The sequence below is a fragment of the Nerophis lumbriciformis genome, linkage group LG32 (assembly GCF_033978685.3).
Source record: "Nerophis lumbriciformis linkage group LG32, RoL_Nlum_v2.1, whole genome shotgun sequence".
Taxonomy (NCBI): Eukaryota; Metazoa; Chordata; class Actinopteri; order Syngnathiformes; family Syngnathidae; genus Nerophis; species Nerophis lumbriciformis.
In genome coordinates, this window is record NC_084579.2 from 6,100,778 (window position 1) to 6,114,862 (window position 14,085).

Genomic DNA, 14,085 nt, shown 5'->3' on the forward strand with positions numbered 1-14,085 from the left:
TGAACAAACTAATGCGATGGCAGTAGTAACCAGTCTTGATGTACGAAGCTCTGCAACTCGTGCGCCACCTTCAGAAACTACAACACCAGAAAACACCAGTCCTGATGTACCAAGCACCAAATCTTATCAATGGACAACACCTCAATTAACTTCAACTTTAGAAACAACCATTACTGATGTACGAAGCTCTACATCTCTTGTGACACCTTCAGAAACTACAACACAACCAGAAAAATCCAGTTCTGATGTACCAAGCCCCACAACGCCAATTGTGACAACCACTTCTCAACCAACTAATATGATGCCAGCAATAACCAGTCATGAGGTACGAAGCTCAACAACTCCTTTGGCACCTTCACAAACTAAAACACCAGAAAGGACCATTCCTGATGCACCAAGCACCAAATCTTCTCATTGGTCAACACCTTTTGAATTAACAACTACAATACAAGAAACAACCAGTCCTGATGTATCAAGCCCTACAACTCCACTTGTAACAACCACTTCTGAACCAACTGATATGATGGTCTCAACAACTAGTCATGTACAAAGCCATACAACTCTTGTGACACCTTCAGAAACTACAAAACCAGAAACAACCAGTCCTGATTGGCCAAGCACCAAATCTTCTCAATGGCCAACATCCCCTGAGTTAACTACATCAAAAACAAACAGTACTGATGTAAGTATCCCTACATTTGTGACACCTTCAGAAAGTACAACACCAGAAACCACCAGTACTGATGTACTTCGCACCAAATCGTTTCAATGGCCAACACCTCAATTAACTCGAACTCCAGAAACAACCATTACTGATGTACAAAGCCATACAACTCTTGTGACACCTTCAGAAACTACAAAACCAGAAACAACCAGTCCTGATTGGCCAAGCACCAAATCTTCTCAATGGCCAACATCCCCTGAATTAACTACATCAAAAACAACCAGTCCTGATTTACCAAGCCTCACAACACCACTTGTGACAACTACTTCTGAAACAACTAATGTGATGGCAGTAATAACCAGTCCTGATGTACGAAGCTCTACAACTGTTGTGCCACCTTCAGAAACTTCAACACCAGAAAACACCAGTCCTGATGTACCAAGCCCCACAATTCCAGTTTTGACAGACACTTCTGAACCAACTATCACCTTGCGATTAATAACCAGTCTTAATGTACCTAGCCTTGCAACTCTTGTGACACCCTCAAAAAAAACTACCTTGCCAGAAACAACCAGTTCTGATATACCAAGCACCAAATCTTCTCAATGGATAACACTTCAATTAACTTCAACTTCAAAAAAAACCCTGACTGATGTGCGTATCTCTACAACTCTTGTGACACCTTCAGAAACTACAACACAACTAGAAACAACCAGTCCTGATGTACCAAGCCCCAAATCTTCTCAATGGCCAACATCCCCTGAATTAACTACATCAAAAACAACCAGTCCTGATGTACCAAACCCCACAACGCCACTTGTGACAACCACTTCTCAACCAACTAATATGATGGCAGTAATAACCAGTCCTGGTGTACGAAGCTCAACAACTCCTCTGGCACCTTCAGAACCTACAACACCAGAAAACACCAGTTCTTATGTACCAATCACTAAATCTTCTGAATGGTCAATACCCCCTGTAATAACTACAACACCAGAAAGGACCAGTCCTGATGCACCAAGGACCAAATCTTCTCATTGGTCAACATCTCCTGAATTAACAACTACAATACCGGAAACAACCAGTCCTTATGTATCAAGCCCTACAACTCCGCTTGTAACAACAACTTCTGAACCAACTGATATGGTGGCCTTAACCAGTCCTGATGTACAAAACCCTAGAACTCTTGTGACACATTCAGAAACTACAACACAACCAGAAACCAACAATGTTGATGTTGCAAGCACCAAATCTTCTCATTGGTCAACACCTCCTGAAATAACAACCGAAACGACCAGTACTGATGAGAGAAGCCCTACACCGCTTGTGACACCTTCAGAAACGACCGAAACAACCAGTTCTGACATACCAACTACCAAATCTTCTGAGGGCCCGGCGCCTCTTGAATCAACAGCTACAACTCTAAAAACAACCAGTACTGATGTACGAAGCCCTACAACTCTTGTGACACCTTCAAAAACCTCAACACAACCAGAAACAACCAATCGTGATGGGCCAAGCACCAAATATTCTCAAAGGCCAACATCCCCTGAATTAACTACAACATCAAAAACAACCATTCCTTATGTACCAAGCCTCACAACACCACTTGTGACAACCACTTCTGCACAAACTAATGCAATGGCAGTAATAACCAGTCTTGATGTACGAAGCTCTGCAACTCTTGTGCTACCTTCAGAAACTACAACACCAGAAAACACCAGTCCTGATGTACCAAGCACCAAATCTTCACAATGGTCAACACCTCCTGATTTAACAACTAAAATACCAGAAACAACCAGTCCTGATATACCAAGCACCAAATCTTCTCAATGGACAACACCTCAATTAACTTCAACTTTAGAAACAACCATTACTGATGTACGAAGCTCTACGTCTCTTGTGACACCTTCAGAAACTACAACACAGCCAGAAACAACCAGGATTGATTTACCAAGCACCAAATCTTCACAATGGTCAACACCTCCTGATTTAACAACTAAAATACCAGAAACAACCAGTCCTGATATACCAAGCACCAAATCTTCTCAATGGACAACACCTCAATTAACTTCAACTTTAGAAACAACCATTACTGATGTACGAAGCTCTACGTCTCTTGTGACACCTTCAGAAACTACAACACAACCAGAAACAACCAGTTCTGATGTACCAAACCCCACAACGCCAATTGTGACAACCACTTCTCAACCAACTAATACGATGCCAGTAATAACCAGTCGTGAGTTACGAAGCTCAACAACTCCTTTGGCACCTTCAGAAACTACAACACCAGAAAGGATCATTCCTGATGCACCAAGCACCAAATTTTCTCATTGGTCAACACCTCCTGAATTAACAACTACAATACAAGAAACAACCAGTCCTGATGTACTAACCCCTACAACTCCACTTGTAACAACCACTTCTGAACCAACTAATATGATGGTCTTAACAACCAGTCATGTACAAAGTCCTACAACTCTTGTGACACCTTCAAAAACTTCAACACAACCAGAAACAACCAATCCTGATGGGCCAAGCACCAATTATTCTCAAAGGCCAACGTCCCCTGAATTAACTACATCAAAAATATCCATTCCTTATGTACCAAGCCTCACAACACCACTTGTGACAACCACTTCTGCACAAACTAATGCGATGGCAGTAATAACCAGTCTTGATGTACGAAGCTCTGCAACTCTTGTGCTACCTTCAGAAACTACAACACCAGAAAACACCAGTCCTGATGTACCAAGCACCAAATCTTCACAATGGTCAACACCTCCTGATTTAACAACTAAAATACCAGAAACAACCAGTCCTGATATACCAAGCACCAAATCTTCTCAATGGACAACACATCAATTAACTTCAACTTTAGAAACAACCATTACTGATGTACAAAGCTCTACGTCTCTTGTGACACCTTCAGAAACTACAACACAGCCAGAAACAACCAGGCTTGATTCACCAAGCACCAAATCTTCTCAATGGACAACACCTGAATTAACTTCAACTTCAGAAACAACCATTACTGATGTACAAAGCTCTACATCTCTTGTGACACCCTCAGAAACTGCAACACAATCAGAAACAACCCGTCCTGATGTACCAAGCACTGAATCTTCTCAAAAGCCAACACCTCAATTAACTTCAACTTCAGAAACAACCATTACTGATGTACAAAGCTCTACATCTCTTGTGACACCTTCAGAAACTACAACACAACCAGAAACAACCAGGCTTGATTTACCAAGCACCAAATCTTCTAAATGGCAAACACCTCAATTAACTTCAACTTCACAAACAACCTTTACTGATGTACGAAGTACTATAACTCTGACACCTTCAGAAACTACAACACAACCAGAAACAACCAGTTCTGATGTACCAAACCCCACAACGCCAATTGTGACAACCACTTCTCAACCAACTAATACGATGCCAGTAATAACCAGTCGTGAGTTACGAAGCTCAACAACTCCTTTGGCACCTTCAGAAACTACAACACCAGAAAGGATCATTCCTGATGCACCAAGCACCAAATTTTCTCATTGGTCAACACCTCCTGAATTAACAACTACAATACAAGAAACAACCAGTCCTGATGTACTAACCCCTACAACTCCACTTGTAACAACCACTTCTGAACCAACTAATATGATGGTCTTAACAACCAGTCATGTACAAAGTCCTACAATTCTTGTGACACCTTCAAAAACTTCAACACAACCAGTAACAACCAATCCTGATGGGCCAAGCACCAATTATTCTCAAAGGCCAACGTCCCCTGAATTAACTACATCAAAAATAACCATTCCTTATGTACCAAGCCTCACAACACCACTTGTGACAACCACTTCTGCACAAACTAATGTGATGGCAGTAATAACCAGTCTTGATGTACGAAGCTCTGCAACTCTTGTGCCACCTTCAGAAACTACAACACCAGAAAACACCAGTCCTGATGTACCAAGCACCAAATCTTCACAATGGTCAACACCTCCTGATTTAACAACTAAAATACCAGAAACAACCAGTCCTGATATACCAAGCACCAAATCTTCTCAATGGACAACACCTCAATTAACTTCAATTTCACAAACAACCTTTACTGATGTACAAAGTACTACAACTCTGACACCTTCAGAAACTACAACACAACCAGAAACAACCAGTTCTGATGTACCAAACCCCACAACGCCAATTGTGACAACCACTTCTCAACCAACTAATACGATGCCAGTAATAACCAGTCGTGAGGTACGAAGCTCAACAACTCCTTTGGCACCTTCAGAAACTACAACACCAGAAAGGATCATTCCTGATGCACCAAGCACCAAATCTTCTCATTGGTCAACACCTCCTGAATTAACAACTACAATACAAGAAACAACCAGTCCTGATGTACTAACCCCTACAACTCCACTTGTAACAACCACTTCTGAACCAACTAATATGATGGTCTTAACAACCAGTCATGTACAAAGTCCTACAATTCTTGTGACACCTTCAAAAACTTCAACACAACCAGAAACAACCAATCCTGATGGGCCAAGCACCAATTATTCTCAAAGGCCAACGTCCCCTGAATTAACTACAACATCAAAAATAACCATTCCTTATGTACCAAGCCTCACAACACCACTTGTGACAACCACTTCTGCACAAACTAATGCGATGGCAGTAATAACCAGTCTTGATGTACGAAGCTCTGCAACTCTTGTGCCACCTTCAGAAACTACAACACCAGAAAACACCAGTCCTGATGTACCAAGCACCAAATCTTCACAATGGTCAACACCTCCTGATTTAACAACTAAAATACCAGAAACAACCAGTCCTGATATACCAAGCACCAAATCTTCTCAATGGACAACACCTCAATTAACTTCAACTTTAGAAACAACCATTACTGATGTACGAAGCTCTACGTTTCTTGTGACACCTTCAGAAACTACAACACAGCCAGAAACAACCAGGATTGATTTACCAAGCACCAAAGATTCTCAATGGACAACACCTGAATTAACTTCAACTTCAGAAACAACCATTACTGATGTACAAAGCTCTACATCTCTTGTGACAACTTCAGAAACTACAACACAACCAGAAACAACCCGTCCTGATGTACCAAGCACCAAATCTTCTCAATGGCCAACACCTCAATTAACTTCAACTTCAGAAACAACCATTACTGATGTACAAAGCTCTACATCTCTTGTGACACCTTCAGAAACTACAACACAACCAGAAACAACCAGGCTTGATTTACAAAGCACCAAATCTTCTAAAAGGCAAACACCTCAATTAACTTCAACTTCACAAACAACCTTTACTGATGTACAAAGTACTACAACTCTGACACCTTTAGAAACTACAACACAACCAGAAACAACCAGTTCTGATATACCAAACCCCACTACGCCAATTGTGACAACCACTTCTGAACCAACTAATATGATGGTCTTAACAACCAGTCATGTACAAAGTCCTACAACTGTTGTGACACCTCCAAAAACTACAACACAACCAGAAACCACCAGTCCTGATGGGCCAAGCACCAAATCGTTTCAATGGCCAACACCTCAATTAACTCTAACTCCAGAAACAACCGTTACTGATGTACAAAGCCATACAACTCCTGTGACACCTTCAGAAACTACAAAACCAGAAACAACCAGTCCTGGTTGGCCAAGCACCAAATCTTCTCAATGGCCAACATCCCCTGAATTAACTACATCAAAAACAACCAGACCTGATGTACCAAGCTTCACAACACCACTTGTGACAACCACTTCTGAACCAACTAATGTGATGGCAGTAATAACCAGTCCTGATGTACGAAGCTCTACAACTCTTGTGCCACCTTCAGAAACTACACCACTAGAAAACACCAGTCCTGATGTACCAAGCCCCACAATTCCAGTTTTGACAGCCACTTCTGAACCAACTATCACCTTGCGATTAATAACCAGTTTTAATGTACCTAGCCTTACAACTCTTGTGACACCCTCAAAAAAAACTACCTTGCTAGAAACAACTAGTTCTGTTGTACCAAGCACAAAATTTTCCAATTGGCCAACGCCTCCTGAATCAACAACTACAACCAGTTCTGATATACCAGGCACCAAATCTTCTCAATGGACAACACTTCAATTAACTTCAACTTCAAAAAAAACCCTGACTGACGTGCGTATCTCTACAACTCTTGTGACACCTTCAGAAACTACAACACAACTAGAAACAACCAGTCCTGATGTACCAAGCACCAAATCTTCTCAACGGCCAACATCCCCTGAATTAACTACAACATCAAAAACAACCAGTCCTGATGTACCAAGCCCTACAACGCCACTTCTGACAACCACTTCTCAACCAACTAATATGATGGCAGTAATAACGAGTCATGGTGTACGAAGCTCAACAACTCCTCTAGGACCTTCAAAAACTACAACACCAGAAAGGACCAGTCCTGATGCACCAAGGACCAAATCTTCTCATTGGTCAACATCTCTTGAATTAACAACTACAATACCAGAAACAACCAGTCCTTATGTACCAAGCCCTACAACTCCACTTGTAACAACCACTTCTGAACCAACTGATACGGTGGCCTTAACCAGTCCTGATGTACAAAACCCTAGAACTCTTGTGACACATTCAGAAACTACAACACAACCAGAAACCAAAAATGTTGATGTTGCAAGCACCAAATCTTCTCATTGGTCAACACCTCCTGAAATAACAACGACCGAAACGACCAGTACTGATGAGGGAAGCCCTACAACGCTTGTGACACCTTCAGAAACAACCGAAACAACCAGTTCGGACATACCAACTACCAAATTTTCTGAGGGGCTGGCGCCTCTTGAATCAACAGCTGCAACACTAAGAAAAACCAATCCTGATGTACCAAGCACCAAATCTTCTCAATGGACAAAACCTCCTGATTTAACAACTAAAATACCAGAAACAACCAGTCCTGATATACCAAGCACCAAATATTCTCAATGGACAACACCTCAATTAACTTCAACTTTAGAAACAACCATTTCTGATGTACGAAGCTCTACACCTCTTGTGACACCTTCAAAAACTACAACACAACCAGAAACAACCAGGCTTGATGTACCAAGCACCAAATCTTCTCAATGGACAAAACCTCCTGAATTAACTACAACTCTAGAAAACCACAGTTCTGATGTACCAAGCCCCACAACGCCAATTGTGACAACCACTTCTCAACCAACTAAAACGATGCCAGTAATAACCAGTCGTGAGGTACGAAGCTCAACAACTCCTTTGGCACCTTCAGAAACCACAATACCAGAAAGGACCATTCCTGACGCACCAAGCACCAAATCTTCTAATTGGTCAACACCTCTTGAATTAACTACAATACAAGAAACAACCAGTCTTGATGTACGAAGCTCTGCAACTCTTGTGCCACCTTCAGAAACTACAACACCAGAAAACACCAGTCCTGGTGTACCAAGCACCACATCTTCACGATGGTCAACACCTCCCGATTTAACAACTAAAATACCAAAAACAACCAGTCCTGATATACCAAGCACCAAATCTTCTCAATGGACAACACCTCAATTAACTTCAACTTTAGAAACAACCATTTCTGATGTACGAAGCTCTACACCTCTTGTGACACCTTCAAAAACTACAACACAACCAGAAACAACCAGGCTTGATGTACCAAGCACCAAATCTTCTCAATGGACAAAACCTCCTGAATTAACTACAACTCTAGAAAACCACAGTTCTGATGTACCAAGCCCCACAACGCCAATTGTGACAACCACTTCTCAACCAACTAAAACGATGCCAGTAATAACCAGTCGTGAGGTACGAAGCTCAACAACTCCTTTGGCACCTTCAGAAACCACAACACCAGAAAGGACCATTCCTGACGCACCAAGCACCAAATCTTCTCATTGGTCCACACCTTTTGAATTAACTACAATACAAGAAACAACCAGTCTTGATGTACGAAGCTCTGCAACTCTTGTGCCACCTTCAGAAACTACAACACCAGAAAACACCAGTCCTGGTGTACCAAGCACTACATCTTCACGATGGTCAACACCTCCCGATTTAACAACTAAAATACCAAAAACAACCAGTCCTGATATACCAAGCACCAAATATTCTCAATGGACAACACCTCAATTAACTTCAACTTTAGAAACAACCATTTCTGATGTACGAAGCTCTACACCTTTTGTGACACCTTCAAAAACTACAACACAACCAGAAACAACCAGGCTTGATGTACCAAGCACCAAATCTTCTCATTGGACAAAACCTCCTGAATTAACTACAACTCTAGAAAACCACAGTTCTGATGTACCAAGCCCCACAACGCCAATTGTGACAACCACTTCTCAACCAACTAAAACGATGCCAGTAATAACCAGTCGTGAGGTACGAAGCTCAACAACTCCTTTGGCACCTTCAGAAACCACAACACCAGAAAGGACCATTCCTGACGCACCAAGCACCAAATCTTCTAATTGGTCAACACCTCTTGAATTAACTACAATACAAGAAACAACCAGTCCTGATGTACCAAGCCCTACAACTCCACTTGTAACAACCACTTCTGCACCAACTGATATGATGGTCTTAACAACCAGTCATGTACAAAGCTCTACAACTCTTGTGACACCTTCTAAAACTACAACACAACCAGAAACAACCAGTCCTGATGGGCCAAGCACCAATTCTTCTCAATGGCCAACATCCCCTGAATTAACTACAACATCAAAAACAACCATTCCTTATGTACCAAGCCTCACAACACCACTTGTGACAACCACTTCTGAACAAACTAATGCGATGGCAGCAACAACCAGTCTTGATGTACGAAGCTCTGCAACTCTTGTGCCACCTTCAGAAACTACAACACCAGAAAACACCAGTTCTGGTGTACCAAGCACCACATCTTCACGATGGTCTACACCTCCCGATTTAACAACTAAAATACCAGAAACAACCAGTCCTGATATACCAAGCACCAAATATTCTCAATGGACAACACCTCAATTAACTTCAACTTTAGAAAAAACCATTTCTGATGTACGAAGCTCTACACCTCTTGTGACACCTTCAAAAACTACAACACAACCAGAAACAACCAGGCTTGATGTACCAAGCACCAAATCTTCTCAATGGACAAAACCTCCTGAATTAACTACAACTCTAGAAAACCACAGTTCTGATGTACCAAGCCCCACAACGCCAATTGTGACAACCACTTCTCAACCAACTAAAACGATGCCAGTAATAACCAGTCGTGAGGTACGAAGCTCAACAACTCCTTTGGCACCTTCAGAAACCACAACACCAGAAAGGACCATTCCTGACGCACCAAGCACCAAATCTTCTCATTGGTCAACACCTCTTGAATTAACTACAATACAAGAAACAACCAGTCCTGATGTACCAAGCCCTACAACTCCACTTGTAACAACCACTTCTGCACCAACTGATATGATGGTCTTAACAACCAGTCATGTACAAAGCTCTACAACTCTTGTGACACCTTCTAAAACTACAACACAACCAGAAACAACCAGTCCTGATGGGCCAAGCACCAAATCTTCTCAATGGCCAACATCCCCTGAATTAATTACATCAAAAACAACCAGTACTGATGTAAGTATCCCTACATTTCGTGTGACACCTTCAGAAAGTACAACACCAGAAACCACCAGTACTGATGTACTTCGCACCAAATCGTTTCACTGGCCAACACCCCCTCAATTAACTCTAACTCCAGAAACAACCATTACGACTCTTGTGACACCTTCAGAAACTACAAAACCAGAAACAACCAGTCCTGATTGGCCAAGCACCAAATCTTCTCAATGGCCAACATCCCCTGAATTAACTAAATCAAAAACAGCCAGTCCTGATGTACCAAGCCCCACAATTCCAGTTTTGACAGCCACTTTTAAACCAACTATCACCTTGCGATTAATAACCAGTCTTAATGTACCAAGCCCTACAACTCTTGTGACACCCTCAAAAAAAAAAACCTTGCCAGAAACAACCAGTTCTGTTGTACCAAGCACGAAATCTTCTAATTGGCCAACGCCTCCTGAATCAACAACCACAACCAGTTCTGATTTACCAAGCACCAAATCTTCTCAACGGCCAACATCCCCTGAATTAACTACATCAAAAACAACCAGTCCTGCTGTACCAAACCCCACAACGCCACTTGTGACAACCACTTCTCAACCAACTAATATGATGGCAGTAATAACCAGTCCTGGTGTACGAAGCTCAACAACTCCTCTGGCACCTTCAGAAACTGCAACACCAGAAAACACCAGTTCTGATGTACCAATCACTAAATCATCTGAATGGTCAATACCTCCTGTAATAACTACAACACCAGAAAGGACCAGTCCTGATGCACCAAGGACCAAATCTTCTCATTGGTCAACATCTCCTGAATTAACAACTACAGTACCAGAAACAACCAGTGCTTATGTACCAAGCCCTACAACTCCACTTGTAACAACCACTTCTGAACCAACTGATATGGTGGCCTTAACCAGTCTTGATGTACAAAACCCTAGTACTGTTGTGACACCTTCAGAAACTACAACACAACCAGAAACAACCAATGTTGATGTTGCAAGCACCAAATCTTCTCATTGGTCAACACTTCCTGAAATAACTACGACCGAAACGACAAGTACTGATGAGGCAAGCCCTACACCGCTTGTGACACTTTCAGAAACGACCGAAACCACCAGTTCTGACATGCCAACTACCAAATCTTCTGAGGGGACGGCGCCTCTTGAATCAACAGCTGCAACACTAAAAACAACCACTAATGATGTACCAAGCACCAAATCTTCAATTTGGCCAACACCTACTGAATCAACAACTATAACACAAGAAACAACTAGTCCTGATGTACCAAGCACCAAATTTTTTCAATGGACAAAACATCCTAAATTAACTACAACCCTAGAAACAACCAGTACTGATGTACGAAGCCCTACAAATCGTGTGACACTCTCAGAGACTACTACCTTACCAGCAATAGTCAGTCCTGATGTTCCAATCACCATATCTTATCAATGGCCAACATCCCCTGAATTAATAAAAACATCAGAAACAACCAGTACTGATGTACCAAGCCTCACAACACCACTTGTGACAACCACTTCTGAACAAACTAATGCGATGGCAGTAATAACCAGTCTTGATGTACGAAGCTCTGCGACTCTTGTGCCACCTTCAGAAACTACAACACAACCAGAATCAACCAGTCCTGATGGACCAAGCGCCAAATCTTCCAAATGGCAAACACATCAATTAACTTCAACTTCAGAAACAACCATTGCTGATGTACGAAGCTCTACAAATCTTCTGACACCTTCAGAAACTACAACACAAACAGAAACAACCAGTTCTGATGTACCAAGCCCCACACCGCCAATTGTGACAACCACTTTTCAACCAACTAATACGATGCCAGTAATAACCAGTCGTGAGGTACGAAGCTCAACAACTCCTTTGGCACCTTCAAAAACCACAACACCAGAAAGGACCATTCCTGATGCACCAAGCACCAAATCTTCTCATTGGTCAACACCTCTTGAATTAACAACTACAATACAAGAAACAACCAGTCCTGATGTACCAAGCCCTACAACTCCACTTGTAACAACCACTTTTGAACCAACTGATATGATGGTCTTAACAACCAGTCATGTACAAAGCCCTACAACGCTTGTGACACCTTCTAAAACTACAACACAACCAGAAACAACCAGTCCTGATGGGCCAAGCACCAATTCTTCTCAATGGCCAACATCCCCTGAATTAACTACAACATCAAAAACAACCATTCCTTATGTACCGAGCCTCACAGCACCACTTGTGACAACTACTTCTGAACCAACTAATGTGATGGCAGTAATAACCAGTCCTGATGTACGAAACTCTACAACTCTTGTGCCACCTTCAGAAACTACAACACCAGAAAACACCAGTCCTGATGTACCAAGCCCTACAATTCCAGTTTTGACAGCCACTTCTGAACCAGCTATCACCTTGCGATTAATAACCAGTCTTAATGTACCTAGCCCTACAACTCTTGTGACACCCTCAAAAAAAACTACCTTGCCAGAAACCAGTTCTGTTGTACCAAGCACAAAATCTTCTAATTGGCCAACGCCTACTGAATCAACAACTATAACACAAGAAACAACTAGTCCTGATGTACCAAGCACCAAATCTTTTCAATGGACAAAACATCCTAAATTAACTACAACCCTAGAAACAACCAGTACTGATGTACGAAGCCCTACAAATCGTGTGACACTCTCAGAGACTACTACCTTACCAGTAATAGTCAGTCCTGATGTTCCAATCACCATATCTTATCAATGGCCAACATCCCCTGAATTAATAAAAACATCAGAAACAACCAGTTCTGATGTACCAAGCCCCACACCGCCAATTGTGACAACCACTTTTCAACCAACTAATACGATGCCAGTAATAACCAGTCGTGAGGTACGAAGCTCAACAACTCCTTTGGCACCTTCAAAAACCACAACACCAGAAAGGACCATTCCTGATGCACCAAGCACCAAATCTTCTCATTGGTCAACACCTCTTGAATTAACAACTACAATACAAGAAACAACCAGTCCTGATGTACCAAGCCCTACAACTCCACTTGTAACAACCACATTTGAACCAACTGATATGATGGTCTTAACAACCAGTCATGTACAAAGCCCTACAACTCTTGTGACACCTTCAAAAACTACAACACAACCAGAAACAACCAGTCCTGATGGGCCAAGCACCAATTCTTCTCAATGGCCAACATCCCCTGAATTAACTACAACATCAAAAACAACCATTCCTTATGTACCGAGCCTCACAACACCACTTGTGACAACTACTTCTGAACCAACTAATGTGATGGCAGTATTAACCAGTCCTGATGTACGAAGCTCTACAACTCCAGTTTTGACAGCCACTTCTGAACCAGCTATCACCTTGCGATTAATAACCAGTCTTAATGTACCTAGCCCTACAACTCTTGTGACACCCTCAAAAAAAACTACCTTGCCAGAAACCAGTTCTGTTGTACCAAGCACAAAATCTTCTAATTGGCCAACGCCTCCTGAATCAACAACTACAACCAGTTCTGATATACCAAGCACCACAATGCCACTTGTGACAACCACTTCTCAACCAACTAATATGATGGCAATAATAACCCGTCCTGGTGTACGAAGCTCAACAACTCCTCTGGCACCTTCAGAAATGACAACACCAGAAAACACCAGTTCTAATGTACCAATCATTAAATCTTCTCAATGGTCAATACCTCCTGTAATAACTACAACACCAGAAAC

At 41.9% G+C, this 14,085-nt stretch overlaps 1 protein-coding gene across 1 annotated transcript in view; it reads left to right on the top strand.

Annotated features, from left to right (window-relative positions):
* LOC133574516 (uncharacterized) overlaps nucleotides 1–14,085 on the top strand; it is a 29,397-nt gene that overhangs the window by 2,144 nt on the left and 13,168 nt on the right. Inside the window, exon 2 of the mRNA XM_072912035.1 lies at nucleotides 708–14,057. Within this exon, the coding sequence (XP_072768136.1) occupies nucleotides 708–14,057 (13,350 nt within the window). The remainder of the gene's footprint in view (nucleotides 1–707; nucleotides 14,058–14,085) is intronic.